This window comes from Otolemur garnettii, unplaced genomic scaffold (assembly GCF_000181295.1).
Source record: "Otolemur garnettii isolate 467f Iridium unplaced genomic scaffold, OtoGar3 scaffold00052, whole genome shotgun sequence".
In the NCBI taxonomy this organism is placed as follows: Eukaryota; Metazoa; Chordata; class Mammalia; order Primates; family Galagidae; genus Otolemur; species Otolemur garnettii.
The window spans coordinates 2,279,637-2,298,374 of record NW_003852447.1 but is presented as its reverse complement, the minus strand read 5'-3'; the positions used below and the strand labels follow the sequence as shown (position 1 = coordinate 2,298,374).

The 18,738-nt window shown below is 39.5% G+C and overlaps 1 protein-coding gene across 1 annotated transcript in view; it reads right to left on the bottom strand.

Moving 5' to 3' along the window:
• Window positions 1-18,738, bottom strand: part of SLC25A21 (solute carrier family 25 member 21) — a 490,894-nt gene that overhangs the window by 35,422 nt on the left and 436,734 nt on the right. The window contains exons 4-6 of the mRNA XM_012806452.2: window positions 15,963-16,029; window positions 8,712-8,771; window positions 5,074-5,181 (exon numbers count right to left, since the gene is read on the bottom strand). Coding sequence (XP_012661906.1) covers window positions 5,074-5,181; window positions 8,712-8,771; window positions 15,963-16,029 — 235 coding nt within the window. The remainder of the gene's footprint in view (window positions 1-5,073; window positions 5,182-8,711; window positions 8,772-15,962; window positions 16,030-18,738) is intronic.

Below are 18,738 nucleotides of genomic sequence, written 5' to 3'. Positions count from 1 at the left end.
CATCACGACATGGCAGATTGTATTGACAGCTTTATATATATGTCTAATTTAATGCTCATTATCCCCTTTGGCATGGCTATTACCATTATTTTTTCCTAATAAAAGAGGAAACTGGGTTATGGTCCAGGTAGGAAACATGAGGCCGTCACATAGTCGGTAACTGAGATCTCCCTCCAGGGCTGTTTCCTCTAACCACTACCCAGAAATGCCTCGCTGTAAGGAAGAGGGACCCATCACCATCATTTTATCAATCAGGGAACAGCAAGTACCTTGCTCAAGGCCAGACTGTTAGAAAATGGTAAAAAGTGTGATGAGAACTTCTGTGTGTCTTGCCCCAAACCTTGGGTCTGCTTTTCCAGTTCTCCAATTGCCTTCCTGCTCTTGATAGCTCTGATTATTTATGTTCTTCAATGATTGGTGCAGAGGGTTTAAACTTTGTTAGACATTATAGAGTAGGAAAAAATGGGATTCCTGCTATCATAAAGGAAGCCATGGTACTTGAATTATGAAAGTTTGAGCCCCAATGTGGGCCAGTGGAGAAGGTTTTCCCAAGGCAGGGCAATCCTAAAGGAACCATTATAGCATTTCTTTTGGATTATATGCTTGTCTTTATTTTCTATAATGAGCATGTATAACATTTTAAAGTAAGTGTTCTTGGACAGTACATGAAGACACTCTCACGTTAAAACATTCAACTACCTGGGTTCATTGGTTCACGCCTGTAATCCCAGAACTCTGGGAGGCAATGGCAGGTGGGTTGCCTGAGCTCAGGAATTCAAGATCAGCCTGAGCCAGAGTGACACTCCATCTCTACTAACATTAGAAAAACTAGCCAGGTGTTGTAGCAGGCACCTGTAGTCCAGTGACTAGAGAGCTTGGGACAAGAGGCTCACTTGAGCTTAAGAGTTTGATGTTGCTGTTAGCTGTGATGCCATGGCACTCAACTCCAGGGCAACTGGTGAGACTTGGTCTCTAAAACAAAACACTATACACTATATTCAACTACACAAAACCTTTCTCTTAAACTCTTACCTTCTCCCCCAGTCCAATCTCCTTTACAGAAGTATGAATCTGGTATGAATTCCGGTATACCTGAACTGTCTGATATGGATATGACCACACACAAGTGGCACTGAGCACTTGAAATGTTCTAGTTGATGTACTATAGCGTAAAATACACACCAGATTTTAAAATGTAGTGTAAAAAAGGAAAGCAATTATCCCATATAATGTTTATATCAATTACATGTTGAAATGACAAACTATAGAGACAGTAAAGAGATGAGTGGTCACCAGGGATTAAGGTTCAGGGAGGGATGAACAGGCAGGGTATTGAGGATTTTTAGGGCAGTGAAACTCCTCTGCATGAGACTACAGAGTGTCCCAAAAGCCATCCCTATAGTCACTATTCATAGAGAAAACAGAAAACTATAGCTAAATGTACCTTTATTTACAAAATACTCATTACAAAAGTTTACAAAGAGTTGGCCAACACATATAGAACATTTCGTAAATATTTTATAAAATTCTGTAATGGATATTTTGTAAATAAAGTACACTTACCTACAGTTTTCCATTTTCCTCTGTATGGTGACTTTAGGGGTAGCTTTTGGGACACTCTGTATAATGGTAGATACATGTCATTATTATACATTTGCCCAAACCTATAAGATGTATAACAGCAGAGGGGAGCCCTAATGTACACTATGGACTTTGGGTGATAATGGCGCATCAGTGTGGGTTCACTAGTGGTGAGAACTGCTCTGGTGGGGGATGTTGACCCTAGAGAAGGCTGTGTGTGTACGGACAGGGAGTTTCCCAGAAATCACTTTACCTTTTGGTACATTTTGCTGTGAACCTAAAATTACTTTAAGAAATAAAATCTAAAGAAAAAATTGGATATATTATGTTTCATAAAATATATTACTAAATTAATTTCACCAGTTTCTTTTAGTTTTTTAAATATAGCTACTTGAAAATATTGTTCACGGTATGTTTCTATTGGATAGCACTGCTCTAGAGTCTAGGTCATTTTTGATGCATTTATACACACATATACATGTATAAGAAATGTATAGATTTTTGGTGTTTTATAACATGAATATGTGTTATTTTTATACTTAGATTAATTTTTTTTTAAAGAGTATAATCTTTAGGCACGGTGCCTATAGCTCAACTGGCTAAGGCGCCAGCCACGTACACCTAAGGTGGTGGGTTTGAATCCCCAGCCCGGACCCGCCAAACAACAATGTCGGCTGCAACCAAAAAATAGCCGGGAGTTGTGGCGGGCGCCTGTGGTCCCAGCTACTTGGGAGGCGGAGGCAGGAGACTCGCTTGAGCCCAGGAGTTGGAGGTTGCTGTGAGCTGTAATGCCACAGCACTCTACCCAGGGGGACAGCTTGAGGCTCTGTCTCAAAACAAAACAAAACAACAAAAAAAACAGTATAATCTTTAAATGCAGCGACCGTTCAATGAATTCCTTTCTTCCTCCTTTCCCCATCCTCTTTCTCTTTCTTTTTCTTTTTGCTTCACTTTTTTTTTGTTTTTTGGAACACAGTTTTATTTTGTCACTCTTGGTGGACTGCCATGGTGTCAGAGCTCACGGCAACTTCAAACTCTTGGGCTCAAGTGATCCTCCTGCCTCAGTCTCCCAAGTAGCTGGGACGACAGGTGCCTGCCACAATGCCCAGATAATGTCTCTGGCTGGTCTTGAACTCCTGAGCTCAAGCAATCTATTCACCTCTGCCTCCCAGAATGTTAGGATTATGGCCATGAACCACCACATCCAGCCTTTGCCTCACTTTTGTACTTGACAACACACAAAGCTTTGGAGTGAAGGAAGTGATCATTCTTGGCCATACAGATGCTGAAGTGAGCACACCAAAACTTGAGTTAAATCAACACAGCTGTAGATGAAGCAAAGGGTAGCCCCTTGTAGGGTACAGGAAAGGTGCCTGTCGATGGAGGAAGGCTGTGGCATTAGCGGGCCCCAGATAAAAACTTATGAGATGGTGGCAAGCACAGTAGTTATTTTTTAAACAACTAGAACCAAGTTTTCTATTCTTATCATATCATCTGTCTCTCGCAGACATTTTTCCAATAGGCATAGTCACAAGACTTTATGTTGCGTGAACCACTGGCCACTAACTACTTACCAACTGCGAACTACTGTTTCGATCACTGGTGACTACAATGTGCCATATCAGAACACCACCTCAGGTTAGCTGCTAAATTTTGCTAGCTGCTTTAAATCAATGCTGATGCCTGTGTGATCACTACTTTGATAAGTTCTCACTGGTTGAAGTAATATTAAAAATATTTTGTAATATATCTAGGACCCCCAATAGCCTCCCTCTGCTGCTGTTTGTAACACTGCTGGTTACAAACATGGTGGGATGTACACAATTGACACAGACCGCACTTGTGTAGATGAAGGCGGGCATGCCCACATGCAGCACAGGCTTGCCTCTGCCTGGCAGGGTGCTCATCATATTCTAGGAAGGCCTCAGCACATGCAAAACATCAGCAGCTCTTACTTGACCCAGTGGAGCATCTCCTTGAAGGCAGAGGAGAGAAAAGGAACATTAGGCATGAGCAGAAGCACTCTGATAACTAGTATGATTTTCATTCCTGGCGCTCTGTCTGATTTGGGTCCCTGGGGTTCGCTGCTGACGCCATTAAAAACTGCAGTGGGAGGTTTTGCTTACTTCTCTGCCCTCTCCTTGCTGCTCCAAGGCAAGCTTCCTTCCCAATGCATACGTGGAAGCATTGGATAGGGATCTCCAAATTTCTTTCTAGTGGGTAATCCTCCCAAGCTAGCAAACCAAGTTTTTGGAAATCCATGGGAACTGTTTTTAATACTTCATATTGATAGGAAATTTTTTAAAAGTGTCTTATTCTTGCCGCTATTCCTCACTGTCATTTTCTTTTATTCAAGCAGGAATGGAGAGAAAGCAGAACAAAAACAAAAACTAGAGGAAGACAGAGATTTTCAACCTTTTCTGAAGTGCTATATACTGTTAAAGACAACCTTTTGAAACTTAAAAAAAAAAAAATTTCCCCCGAATTAAGACTGACTTCATCTGAGTAGATACCATCTGCTGTAACAGCCCAGCCCTATCCCTCCAGGACTTGACAGCTACAGGTGAGCAGAGCCCCCCTCGCCTTTCCCCACACCCCTGCCCAAGAAGCTGCCAGGAAGCTCTCAGGCAGTATCAGCAGGCAGGAAGCGGGTGGGGGTGAGGGGTCTCCACCCATCAGCAGCTGCTTAAGCAGTAGGCAGGGGAACTTTTCTGCAGAAAAATCCAGGTCAGCAGATACTTCAAACCAATTTATACCACATGCTCCCCAGTTGTAGAATTAAGTTAAAGTGCTAAGAAAGAACCTAGAATGCCAATCTCCTTGTTTTTCCCCTTCCCTTGTGCTTGGCACCTAAGAGAATGAAACAAGAACAATTGGACATGGCGGTTTAAAGGGGATTATTAGACAACTGGAAGGAAGAGAAGGCAGCACACAACCCAGGGAAGCTGTCTCCATAGAACATCATGTACTAGTGATTAAATGTCAAGACCCATCATCGTCCAGGCGGTGACATCTGCACAGGCTCAGTAACCTCACTCACATTTAACTGAAAGACAAGTTGGACAGATTCTTTTGGGGGGCTGGTGAGTGGAGTAGGGAAAGGAGTGAGGTCATTTCAAAAAATGACTTAGTTCTTTTTTAAAAGCACAATACTATTATCTCCTCAGTGGTTTTGCTGTAGTCTATTCCAGTTCAATATGAAAGAGAAGTTTTGCCAGAAGTCAGGAAAACATTTCTAAATTAGTCATTACAGATTACACTAGAGCTCTAAAATATCAATCTACAAACATGTGTTTGTCTGTTCGACCTTGGGACTTTTTTGTTAACACTCTCTTTACGGAAGATATTTGACTTTTTCTTAAGATGCCTCCCTAATAATGATTTACAATGGCAGCTTTAATAAGTAAGTAAGAGCTGGGTCCATCATTTTACAGGTAAACTTAAAAATAACTTTGTGAGTACCCTCAACAGTAGGAAACATTAAATGGTTACCTCTGCAAATGTTTTCCGATTGGCTTGCAGGCCAACTTTTACTACCTCGAAAGGGTTAACTACGACGGCTTCTGTTAGTCCGGATCCCAATCCAGCAATGGCATATGTCTAGAAAAATTAAATGAATCAATACTTTAAAATAAGTTATCACATGTACTGGGTAAAGCATCCTATATATTACCCTATGCAGCTGAATGTTATCATGAGAACGGGAACCCTACAAAGATGCACCATCTGACATCCCTGAAACAGCTTGAGTTCTTGATTAGATGCTGACAATCCACAAAGAAGAAATTACAGAAGCCACAAACCACATCCTAACAATTTCAAAATAAAATGTCAAAACCCCATCAGCGATGACTTTTTCCTTTAACCAAAAGCAAGGTTGTTTTACTGATTTAAGGGGGAATACTAAAACATCTGCACATGTAACAATTAAAAGAGAGTTTGAATTGTAAAAGGAGAGCTTCGTTTTAAAACGTCTACTTACATTCTCTTATTAGGCATATAAAGAAATTCTAGGAGCAGAACCACAAAGAAATTGTTTATATAAAGAGCTTAATTTCAGGTAACAAACAACATAGCTGGAAACGTTTAGATGTATAATCATATTCCTAGACTCTGCCTTCTCTCTTTAGTCTCCTATTTTGAAGATATTAGAAACCCCTGATCCCTTGATAAGAGTGATCGATTCTTGGCTCTTTATTGGTTTTATTCTTCTCCTAGCTGTATGCAGTACTACTTCTTGAGGAAGTGGAAGTTCAGCCCTAAAAAATTAGTTTTTTCAAGCATCAGTTTCAGAGGTTGGGGGCTTTGTTTCACTCTGTTTTTCTGCTCTGTGTGTGTGTTTTGATTGTGATTATTTTTGATAATAGGTTTTCTGCAAAACCTTTAAATAGTCTACTTAGAGGAAAATTCTAGAAAGTTGTTCTTTGCTTTTGCAAAAATTTCTAACTGATAGCAAATAAGAACTGGACATACAGTTTTCTTTTGGTGCATGTTCTAGATTTTAGTCAAGCCCTCCAAACAACCTAGTCAATCTTAGCTTTCCCTTCTAAGCTTTTTGGCACAGAGGAATAGGGCAATAATCAGTTGTTTTCCAGAGAAAGAATGAATAAAAAACAAACTTTTGTTTTTTGAAGGGGTCCTCAAACTTTTTAAACAGGAGGGGCCAGTTCACTGGCCTCATCCTCCTTCAGACTGTTGGAGGGCCGGACTGCAGCCCTGGGACGAGTTGGCTGCTAAGCAGGACAGGCAGTGGCAGCAAAAATACCCCATGGGCCAGATAAATGTCCTAGGCGGGCTGCATGTGGCCCACAGCCGTAGTTTGAGGACACCTGGGAGAAGGCAGAAAGGACTGCTGTAGCCTAAGAAGGGGAGGCAGGATGGAAGGAGGGCAGGATCCAGGGGTAAAGTCCTGGTTCTGCTGCTTACTGGCTATGTGACCAGAGCTGTCTTGTATAGTAGTTGGTACACAGATAAAAGTGCCCATCCAAGAGTCAGTGGAGGCTGAAATCCAGTAAACACCCCACTTCCATGCTGGACCTCTGCAGAGCCACCCATGAGGAGAGAAAGGACACTATTTCTTAATTTGCACAAAGGCACCTTGGGTGATAGCTGTGGCTCTGTGTCTAAATCCCTGGAACCTTTGATGAGCCACAGTTTTCCAATCTGTAAAATGGATAGATAATATTTATTATCTATCCAATCTGTAAAATGGAATTAGATAATAGTATCTAATTCCCCTGCTCATAAAGTTATTATGGGGCTTAAAATAATGGGTGAAAGCTTTTTGCAAAGAGCTATACAGACTCCATTTTTCTTGGTGCATGTAGAAAAAGGAAGAATAAGTTTGCAAACAGATTCTAGGAGAGAGGAAATAACTAATGATGTTTTCCTTTCATTTCCCCTTTATTATGATTTTGAACATATTTGTATAGTATAACTAACCAAATACTTTGTTCACTTAGCTCAGGCTCCCATCATGGAAGCCAAAGGCAGAAAGAACAACAACAACAAACTAGTTCCAAACTTTTCTGACTGGGAAAGCTAAAATCCAGATGTTTGAGTTTTTATTACAGTATATGCAATCTTCCAAGTAATTCACTTTTTTGTTCTTTTATAAAACTCAGCTACATTTGCTGTCAGAACCAGTGTTCAACAGTCTCCTGTCCAAAGAATTGATCAACTATCAGTAGATCATGTTACTCAGATTGTTCCAGAGACCTGCATTTACTGTCAAGCTTCCAGCCTCCCAGCCTTTTCATGTGAGAGCACAAGGGGACATTTAACAGCTGTTTAAGTGTCCAACTATATAAAAAAGAAACTGAATAAATGAGTTCAGGAAAAGAGAAAAACTGTATACAGCCTGCATGTATTTGGTTATAGTAGCCAGAATGGCCAGATGCTTTTCTATTTCAATATTCAAGGTCAAAAGACCTGCTGTCTCTACATGGTACCAATGCCTTACATAAGAACAGCTGGCTCTTTGGAGACCATATTTTATTGTCTCTTGCTAGTAAAAGTTTTAATCTTCTTTTTGCCAAGATGTTTTCAAATTTAAGAATGACACCGAAAGATTAAAGTGTAATTAACACATATTGAGATTCATGGTACCACTCCTCCTTGGCTGGACAAGAAGTTTCTTTATGATAACAGCAAGTGATACTGTTAGGTTGCTTAATAGGATCCTGCTTAGAAAAGGTACAAGTATGATTTTTAAAATAACAGATACTTATTCTTGGGCAGTCTATTTGGCAGAGTAAATATTCTGAAATGAACCTTTACAAGTAAATAAAGAACTGAAGCTAAGAACACTGCCCCTCTGGTTGGGACCCAGCTACACTGCAGCAGGCAAACAAGGGTATTTTCTTAGAGGCTGGAGGGCACATTGCCAACTGCAAAGGCACAGGCAGATTTTGCTCTGTTTTGTTTTGCAGATTTGGAGGGAGAAGTTAGTGTATTTGCTCTCCTGAGTGCTCTGGTTGTTCACACATTTGTAGAATACCATACAATTGAACTTGTTCAGCAAAAATCAGAAGTCACCAACAAAGAAGGGAGTGACAGAGGGAAGCATTCAAATCACCTGGTGAATTTTTTGGTCATATTTGAGATATGTCATCGTGAGATCACTATTCTCCCTGCTGGGTTGTTTATAGTCATTCCTACAAATAAGCCCTTCAATCTGCATCTGACCACAGTGATTTCTGTCCCAAGGGATCTAAAGTCCTATATTTACTACAGCTGGAGCAAAAGCTGAAAAAGTGACCTGTTAGGAAATGATCTTGGGCATATTGACTTTTGCATGAATAGATACGTGCAATATATTTGGAAACATATGCATGTTTTAGTTTTAAAGGAGTCTTTGATAAATGTACTCTTTATTTCATATTTTTGACCATATCTCATGTAGAGGCCTTTCCAGACATATCCTTATAATCATAAATTCATCACTGGGAGCTATAAAATGGCCAAATTGTGAGTTATTAGGAAGATGGCTTTCAACAAGTAGCTGAACATTGAATAACTCAAATTCATATTTTAGTAGCTGAGCTTGGGGAATCAAAAGGGTTTTTGTTTCTAGATTTTACTTTATGAAATAACACACACACTTAAGTATAATAAATACTCTCACTTACCCATGCTGGTGACAGTGACACATATCCCAGCAATTTCTTGTACTGTTCAAAGGTGAAAAACTGTGAAACAAAACCAAACCCAAAGATTTATAACAATTTCCTGCAACAAACTCTTTAATTGACTCAAATTTCTTTAGTAAATCATTACATTAACCAGCATTTCAAAAATGATAAACCATTTAACATAGTTTTTAATCCTGTCTTGGGTAGTTGCTATTGGATCTTACTTTAACATTCACATTTTCAACTGCAGTTAAAATAACCTACAGAAGAACTGATGGAATCCTTTAGAACAGTAAATGAACCATACAACTTCCATTTACCATGACCATTTTCAGTTTCCCCAGACATCGATAGACTTCTTTTTTATGGCAGCGATTCAAAATTGCAGGCATGGAGACCTGAAATCACTGGTTCCCTATGTCTTCTCTAAGAACAGCTTTACCAGTGAATGCCCAAGTTTCTGACACACTTGTAAAAGACATCCACCTCTCAGCCTTTGCTTGTATTCATACTGCAGTGTTTCCCTATTGTTCCATGGAACTTTAAATCACTAAAGGACTATGAAGATGCAATGATAAACTAGGCAAGGACTCAGTGAGGTTATCTAGTCCATCTCCTGCCTCAAGCAAGATTGTCTTGGCCTGAATAAAGAAAGGGAGATGCTTATTTCTTTCCTTAAAATATGATTATGATGAAGATGACAAAGGTGATGATGGTGGTGGTGAAGATATTGTTGGTTCATTCCACAGATGATGCTTAACATAAGTTTCTCTGCAAACAAATTTTGATGGAGGCAAATCTACCCTATCACTTCATTTATGCATGTTTTCTCCTCTTTTTATATTCTACGTTTTAGGTTTCTGGTCTTTGATTGACATGATATTTTGCGCCTGAGTGCTCAGGTAAGTAGCTGTCACCACCACTGATAGGAAGCATTCTTCAGTCCTGCAAGGGTCTGATTTCCAAGACCCAAGAAATAGCCTCTATATTGCAGGGTCCCAAATGTCTTCTATTCTATTACTTAATAGTTCAGTAAAATAAGGCAAAAAAAGGAAATACAGATTTTGGGGAAAAACAATACTCTGTTGTCAGAAAGAAGTAGTTTCATGTAGATATGGCCTTAATGAGTATTTAGTCAACAGTCATTATACTACCAGATAAATTTTGATTCTTTTAAGGACCCAGGATCTACTTATGTGTCATGGTCCTTTTGAAATTAATGAATGCAGACTTTTCTAGAATAAGGATTCACTCACTCATTTAATAAATATTTGTAAAAGGAATCCTATTTTAGGCACTGGGAGAATGATAAACAAAGAGAAACCCCCGGCTCCTTGATCTAATGGTCTAGCTCAGAGACTATCCTGGTGTTTAAATAGCACTCAACAGGCAGCACCACTGTTTTGATGAGATACACACTAGATATTACTGCACTCAAGTTCATACACACTAGAAACTATTAACCATGGAAGGAAATGTGCTAGAGACTGAAGTTGTATTTCATTTTTTTAGGTTTTAAAGATAACTTATTTTTCTTCCTTTTCATGATCATCATCATCACTTTGACAGTCATACTGCCGGTATTTTACAGTGAGCAGTCTTGGGTCTGAATTCTGGCTTTGCTATGTATCTGTGACAGTATGAAAAAGTTGCTTCGCCTTCCTAACCCTTGGGAACACAACACTTACATTTTACAGATGTTAAATAAGGAAATTTAAGTAAGATTGCGTAACATACCTGACACAGGAGACTTTGGAAAATCTTGTTTCCATTCCTCATCTTCACTTAGGTTACCAAGTGAAGATACCTTAATTATATGTACCATTTCTGGGAGCCTACTGTGGTCCAGGAAACGTGCTAAGACCTTTGTGTGTGCTACTGAATTTAAGTCACATAATATCATTATCAGATAAGAGACTATAGTATAATTCCATTTTATAGAAATATGAGGTTGAAAAATTAAGTTGGCAAACTTATCCTCGAAAAAGTGCTATATGCCTCATTGCTGAATATCACTATTGTCATCAGATGGCCAGCAGGAATACTTTGAAGGTGACCATGGTGATATTCAGCAATGAGATATGTAGTACTTTTTCAAGGATTAGTTCGCAAACTTAATTGTCAGACCTCATACAATGACATCTCTAACGGCCATTCCAGAAAAGAGTTCAAAAATTGCTTTGAAGAGTGGTAGGTGTTGGCATTGGTGCATAGCTTCCCAAGTACTTTGAAGGTGACCATAGAGGTATTCAGCAATAAAGTATGTAGTACTTTTTTAAGGAGTTTGGGAACTTAATTGTCTAACCTTATATGTTCGGCAGCTCATTAGTGAGAGGACTGAGATTCCACCGAAGTCTAACTCCAAAGCTTGCATATGCTCTAAACTTCTCACAGTGCGTACTCACTGCTATGCTCTGATTGACAGTGGTTCAAAAGTGAGTCTCTGCCCAGGATTTTGTAGCTTCTGGGGTGAGGACTCTTGACTTCCACTACACCTGGGATAGTTAGGCAGACCCTGGAGTCTGGATAGTTAGAAGCCTTGGAGTCCCTCAAGGCAGAAGATTTCAAACTTTTGACACAATCTACACAGAAAATATTTATCTAACATACATGCGTGGACACACACGCGGGCTTATATTTATAACTGAAATAAAACATTGCCATACAGTAAGATTTACTCCTTTACTATGTATAATGCATTCTGTTTTTATTCTATTTCAGTTTTCAAAATACTGGCAATGACTCACTACATCTAGTGACCCACTAAACTGATTTAATGATCCACAGGTCATGGCCCACATTTTGGAAACATTACTCCAGTGGGAGCCCACATGGGGGTTGGGTTTGGAGAAGCTCTGGGAGTTGATAGATCCTACAAAAGGCCTTGCTATCTTATTAGCTTCCAGTGTGAAGGTTCATTTATTTGTTTGTTGGTTTGTTTTTTCTTTCTGTCATTACAGACAGAAGGGTTTAAGGACCCTAACTGGGATCTCAAGGGTGAAGTCTGGGAATAATGCAGGCTTGCAGGTCACACTGATGAATTTCTAATGTACTAAATTCAAAAGTAACGAACAATATATTATCACATATTCTTAGAAGCAAGTAGTGCTTCAAAGTAAAAAAGAAAAATCTTATCCTTGTAACTAAAATATGATTTATTAAATACAAAATAAAACAATATCTCAAAAAAAGAAAAGCTAAAATTTTAAAAATGGATTTTTAATAATAAAATAATGTAAAATGTCTTCATTGTCATTTAAAACCAACATTTACTAAAAATATTCATTCATTCGTCCATTCAGTCAACTTGTATTTGTCAGATCTTTCTCATGTTCAAAGCTTAGTAGACACTATAGTAGAATATATTCCTAAGAACTAATAGATCAGCTGCTATTTTCATTCCCATCTATGCAGCACTACTCCTTTGTGTCTGTCATGGTACTTTTCAGCCACAACCTTAGTTAATGTGTAGATGTGATAAATGTACCCTATCATAGAAGGACAAGGTTACTCTCTAAGGATCAAATTAGGAAGGTCAACATGAAGGTGCTTACCTAAAGTCAAGCAAATATGTGACAAGAAGTTTTGAAAACATTCATTCATGCGTAATTGAGGTTTGGGGAAAATCTGTCATCCAAATTACTTATGCTATATATAGCCCCTATACTGGAATCTAGAAATTTGCAATCTGGCTGTGTTTATGGGCCATGTGGTCTCTGAAGAAGTGTCAGGTTGTGGTAGGGCAGGGGAGGTCAGTACACTGCCTGGCTGAACCAGCCAGCATTCCACCTGTCCCCTTCCTTTTTATCCATACTCACTAAACAACCTGATGATTAACCTGCCCGTCTGGATACTCTGTTCTGGGACACAGTTAAATTACATGGAAGCACTTGCGTCCATTTGAGTCTTCTTTTTAAACAGTGGGACTGGGGTAATGCTCAGTCCAGGGCTAGTTCTTCCCTACCACTGAGGGAAGACCCTTCTGAGCACTCCTCTCAATGCTCTGTGAACTGGGAGGCTTTCCTGTTTGGCTGGTGGGGACAGGTGTCATTCCCAGCCCCATGTGACTGCTGAGTACTGCTCTCTCCAATCTTTTGGCAAGGTTCTTTCCCAGGCCTTGATGGTCTCTTCACAGACACGCACTGGTCAGGATTCAGCAGAATACCTGAGGGGTCCCTCTGAGGTCTCAGGAGTTCTCCCTCTCTGAAGCTCTTCTTCCCTGGTGCTCTCCCTTGTGAACTCTGGCTGCTTTGCTCTCCCAGGCACCCACCCCCACCCTCCACCTCCCCAGCTTCTTCTCAACCCAGGGAGCCCACAGGGCTCTGCTTGGGTTTCCCCTCCCTAAGCTGAGCCTGGAAACTCTCTCAAGGCAGTAAGCAGGGGCAATCATAGGCTGTCTCATTTGTTTCCTATCTCTCAGGTATTATTATCCTTCATAGTCTGATGTCTTGAAAACTGTTGTTTCGTGTATTTTATTCATTTGTTTAGTTGTTATTTGGGTGGGAGAGAAAATCTGGTCCCTGTTACTCCACTTTGAGCAGAAGTGGAAGTCTTGGCTTTCCAGATACTCCAAATAGTAAATGTGGGAATTTTCTCTCTACATATAAATTTCTTTTTGCTTCTCTCTCTCTATTTTCTTTTCTTTATTCATCTTAGATCAAATGAACATCTACCATGTGTAGACACCATGAGTGGTGCAGGTATACAGTAGTGAACAAACAGCCTTCACAAATTCTAATCTCTTGTGAGTTTGGTTAGCCTGAGGCAGTCCTTGGGAATCAGAGCGTGGAAAAATGGTATTTCTAGATCTGCGAAGCTCAAAATTAGATCCTGTAAACTTGAACATAGTGCTTCCCATCTCTGAAGGATCAGTTGGTCTCTTTCTGAGGTCTTCTTTCTTGTTGCTAACTACAATACTAATTCTTATTTGTGAAAGGAGACGTTTCATCTACTTGGTACCAATGAGTCCTCTTATTTTATTGATGGATCTCATTTCAAAGAATAAAGTACAGAAAAACTTAAAATTATCTGTTTCTGATTATGGTAACGATTGTAACTGAAGTTTCAGTACCAAGGAATACACACACACACACACACACAAACACAGCCTCTGAATATTTTTTTTCCTGAACGAAACTTTGATGACTCACAATGAAGGAGTTTATGATGTATGAAATCGCTGCAATCAGGTGATTGCTTTCCTCACAAATCCTAAGATAAATATCTATAAAATGAATGTTTTCATAAATTGTGTTGCAAAAGTAGTGCTATCCATCTGGCAAAGATACACTCAACTCCAAGTTATACTTAAAAAGCCGACGTCCTTACCATATGTCTCAATAACTTTAAGGTAAAATCTACTTGAAACAAGATGTCTGGGACACATGCACCATATCCACTTGCCCAAAAGTTCATCTGTTAACCATTGTTCTGGCAGGGAGCAGTGCTTTTTTAAAGTAGAGACTAACTGAGTTTTGTAAAGCCCCATTTTTTTCCCCTGTAAAAGATTATTCAATGTTGATAAACCTTAATCCTTTTAAAGTTTAAAATTTCTCTGATATATAGTATTAAGGGAAAATATAATTAGGAAAAACTCTAATTATAATTTACTTTATTTATACATATAAAACACCAAACAAACGAATATATTATTCCATGGAGACAAAGTGACTTTCCTTTTGAACAGGAACTCTGCTCTGTTTGTTTACTTGGGCAATCTTTTATCAAGTAAAGCCATTTCATAATTCAATTCGGCTCTTTTGTGTACTTTGGTGAACTTTTTCCAGATTCTCTACTGTAATTCAGATCCTTAAACAAAATCTGTATTAAAGTAATATTACAAAATTACAAGATCCATAGCAACTAAGATGATGAATTTGTAGAGAAAGTATGCACTAAAGCTTTGCTTTCTAAATTCTGCATGTGAATTAAATCCTATTGAATTACTATTTTGACATATTGTAAAAGTTTGATGTTTGGGTATGTATGCTGGTTATTTTATCATAATTTTTTTAACCCAGTCACCCTCTTGTTTTACTCAGCAAAATTATATGAGCTGTTCCCCTTCTTGCCTTTCAGGAGCAGTGGGAACACAAATTGAGTAATGCATATGAAAAAAGCATTATGTAAGGTGGAAAGGAAGTCTTTTAGTTGAAGTTTATGTTACCATTATAATGGGAAGATAAAGCCACATTTGGTGACGGTGGTGGTGTGTGGAAGGGAAGCAGTGCTACTCAGAGCGCCTCAGGACCTTTGTCTGAGAGAAGATATAAAAAAGGCATCAGATTTAGTTCTTCTGCTCCTGGAGGTTCTACCAAATCTCCTGTTTCTATTCAATACTAAACTAGCCAGTAGTACATAAACCCCACAGTTTATGTGGTTCCAGAAATGGAAATCAGGGTACTGAAAGTATTACTTTGTAAGAATCAGAATAGAGAATAGTAACAGAGAAAACTAGGGGACAAAATGAAGTTGGCATGGCAAATAAATGCACTGTATGAAAATCATATACAAACAAATACATGGATAGTGTGTTAGTTCACTGTGTTCATAAAATGGGACTGACTTAGGGAGAAAGGTTTGTCTACATCTCTCTCCCCTCTGTGCTTTCTCTCCTTTTCTTTAATAATTATTAACCAAAGGAAAATTTCTGAATTGCTTTGAGTAAAGGCCCAAGCTATTTTGTGATTTGATTATATGAGTTTCATTTACCGTGTTGTTTTTTGAGTAAATTCCCCATTACAAGGGAGTGCTTTTAGGCCAGCTGCAGTGGCTCACGCCTGTAGTCCTAGCAGTCTGGGAGGCTGAAGTGCATGGATTGCTCAAGCTCACAGGTTTGAGACCAACCTGAGAAAGAACAAGACCCCACCTCTATGAAAAATAGAAAAAAACTGAGAGAAGAGGATCGCTTGAGCCCATGAGTTGGAGGTTGCTGTGAGCTATGATGACACCATGGCACTCTACCCAGAGTGACAGCTTGAGGCTTCTTCTAAAAAAAAAAAAAAAAAAACACGGAGTACTTTTACCTGAAAAAAGTCTATAAACTGACCTACATATTTGAGAGATTGACCCAATTTAATCAGGATAAAAATCATGCTACAATTTCTGCATTAAAGTTTTTATTGTTCTATGTTTAATTCACATTAATGTCCCATGGTTTGTTGTGCAGGTTTCAATTTGGAGGCTGCTACCTCATGATATTTAATGATATTCCCTGCTTGTGCTTGGTGGGAAGGCATTTGTGCTCACCTTCACTGCTCTTTTTGGTGTTTCAGCCAAGATGGGTGGTAGGATTCCCTTATAAAAGCCAAACAACCTGTTGGAGAAATAATAGATTTTATGTAAGTGAGGGAATTAGAGAACAGGTAATTCTGCCTTTGTTTATGAATAGAGCAACCAATTTTAAAGTATTTCCAGTTTTTCCCTGTGGCACAGCAATAATGAGATTTTCCTTTATTATAATTCTAAAGTATAGGTATGACCTGTGCTGCTGGAACCAACCCCCACCCAAGTGGCTCTACCTCTGTGGTTCCTGCCACTGTGGTCTCTTCCCATGGTGCTGCCTGTAACTCCTGCCCTGTGTCCAGGCCAAGAAGCTTTGAGGCTTCTGCAGCCAGTGGGTCTGAGGCTCTATCTATTCACAGCTGTTGAGAGCATGGCTCCACCCCTGTGAGTCTCCAGCGTTGCCCCTGGGTTCTGAAGCTCTGCCTCTGCCCCTTTAGCTCCAGTGCTCCTGCTAGGTCCATGATTCTACCCTCCAGTACTGGGTCTGGAGTCCAAGAAACTCCCTCCAACTTATGACCACTGATGCTGGGCCTGCCGAACTACCTGAGGTCCAACACTCCTCTGCCATTATACCTGGACCTATTTCAACCAAAGGTCAACAGCCCAGATACTCATAACCTCTTCTTAGATCGTCTCACTCAGCTGTCATCGTCACCTGAGAGGGGAGACCCTGGGCAGAGCAATTTCCAATAATCCCAGTTTCCACGGAGAGGGTCTTACTCAGCCTCTAATTCAAGCTTCCAACAACAATCTGGGGAACAAACCACCACACCAAATGAAGAATATCATTTGGTGATATTAGCACTGAATTGAAATGTGACAATTACAGGGAAAGGGACAAACCAGAATAGATGTACTATAGGCTCTCAGTGCACCTTCCCCTGCCCTGTCAAATCAACATTTCAGACTAGGAGACAAAAGCACCACCTAGGGACCTCTCCTTCTCCTTGTTAAGTAGGAAAGTTCCCAGCAAAGAATGGGTGCCATGCAAACCTATCAGTCCTGAGCTGAGAGAAGAAGATTCAGATGAAAAGAAACCAGCAAGAGAACTCTGGCAACATGTAAAACAAAACATTTAGATACATCCAAGGGATCACAATGGATCTATAGTAGTGGACCACAACCACAAGGAAATTGTTGAAATGTCAGAAATGGAATTAAGAACATGGCAAGTAAGATGAATGGAACTGAAGAGAAAGTTGAAAAGTGAAAAAGAAGCCAAAAAATATTCCAGGAATTCAATGAAAAAAGTATAAAAGTTGCCAAAGAGCTAAACAGCATAAAAAAAGATATAATAGAACTTAAAGAAATGAGAGTCATTATCAGAATTTCAAAATACAGCAGAAAGCTTCAACAGGCTAAACAAGCAGAAGAAAGAACCCAAAGACAAGGCTCTTGAACTAACTTAGTCATTCAAAGATACAGAAAAGAAAATAAACAAGACTAAAGATTACTTAGAGGAATATGAGACCATCTGAAGCAAACTAATAAACAAATTATAGGAATCTCTGAGGGAGAAGAGAAGGAAGAGCAAAACACATACAAAATCTATTCAAGGGAATTACTGAGGAAAACTTCCCTGGTATTACCAGAGATACAAATAAAAGATAGTTACTGAACACTGAGAAGATTTATAGCAAACAGGACCTCTCCAAAACACATGGCAATCAACCTTCACAAAGTCAAAATAAAAGAGAAAATTCTACAAGCAGCAGGAGGAAAGCAATGACTAACCTACAAAGGGAAACCCATTAGGCTAACAGCAGACTTCTAAGCAGAGATCTTACAAGTAAAAAGGAATTGGTGCTCCATCTTCAGTTTTCTTAAACAAAACAACTGCCAGCCAAGAATCTTGTATCCTGCAAAACTAAGTTTCATGAATGATGGAGAAATATGACTTTTCCAGACAAGCAAACACTGAGGGAATTTGTCATGGCTAGATCAGCCTTATAGGAAATACTCATAATTGCATTATACATGGATCAGCACAAATAGATACCTAACATTGCAAAATCACCCCAAAGCTCACCGGTTATATAGAACTATAGCACAAGAGGAAAACAAAGTTAATAACAAAGCTGTTCTGTTCATCATGTTGGTGATGAACAGAACAGCATCTCGTATATCAATGCTATCACTCAACATAAATGGTCTGTCTGAATGTTCTACTCAAAAGACACAGACTAGCTGAATAGATGGAAAAAATACAAACAAAGTATCTGCTGTCTCCAGGAAACACATCTAACCCATAATAACTCACACAGACTCAATATTCAATGTAAATGGAAACCAAAAGAGAGCAGGTATAGCCATTGCAGGCTTGCACCTGTAATCCTAGCATTCTGGGAGGCCAAGACAGATGGACTGCTGGAAGTCAGGAGTTTGAGACCAGCCTGAAAAAGAGCAAGACCCTGTCTCTAAAAACTAGCTGAGCATTGTGGTGGGCACCTGTAGTCCCAACTACTTGGGAGGCTGAGATAAAAGGATCACTTGAGTCGAGAAGTTTGAGGTTGCTGTGAGCTATGATACCCATAGCACTCTACTGAGGGCAATAGTGAAGTGAGACTCTGTCTCAAAAAAAAAAAAAGTGATGGGAGAAAATATTAAACAGGGGTGTAAGGCAGGCGGGAAGAAGAAGCAGTTGGGAGAAGCATGAGGATTTAATCTGAAAGGACCTGGGAGGTGTAGATCCCTCTGCCTCATGCTGGCAATGCTGGCTGTGCTTCCTTGATGTGTTGAT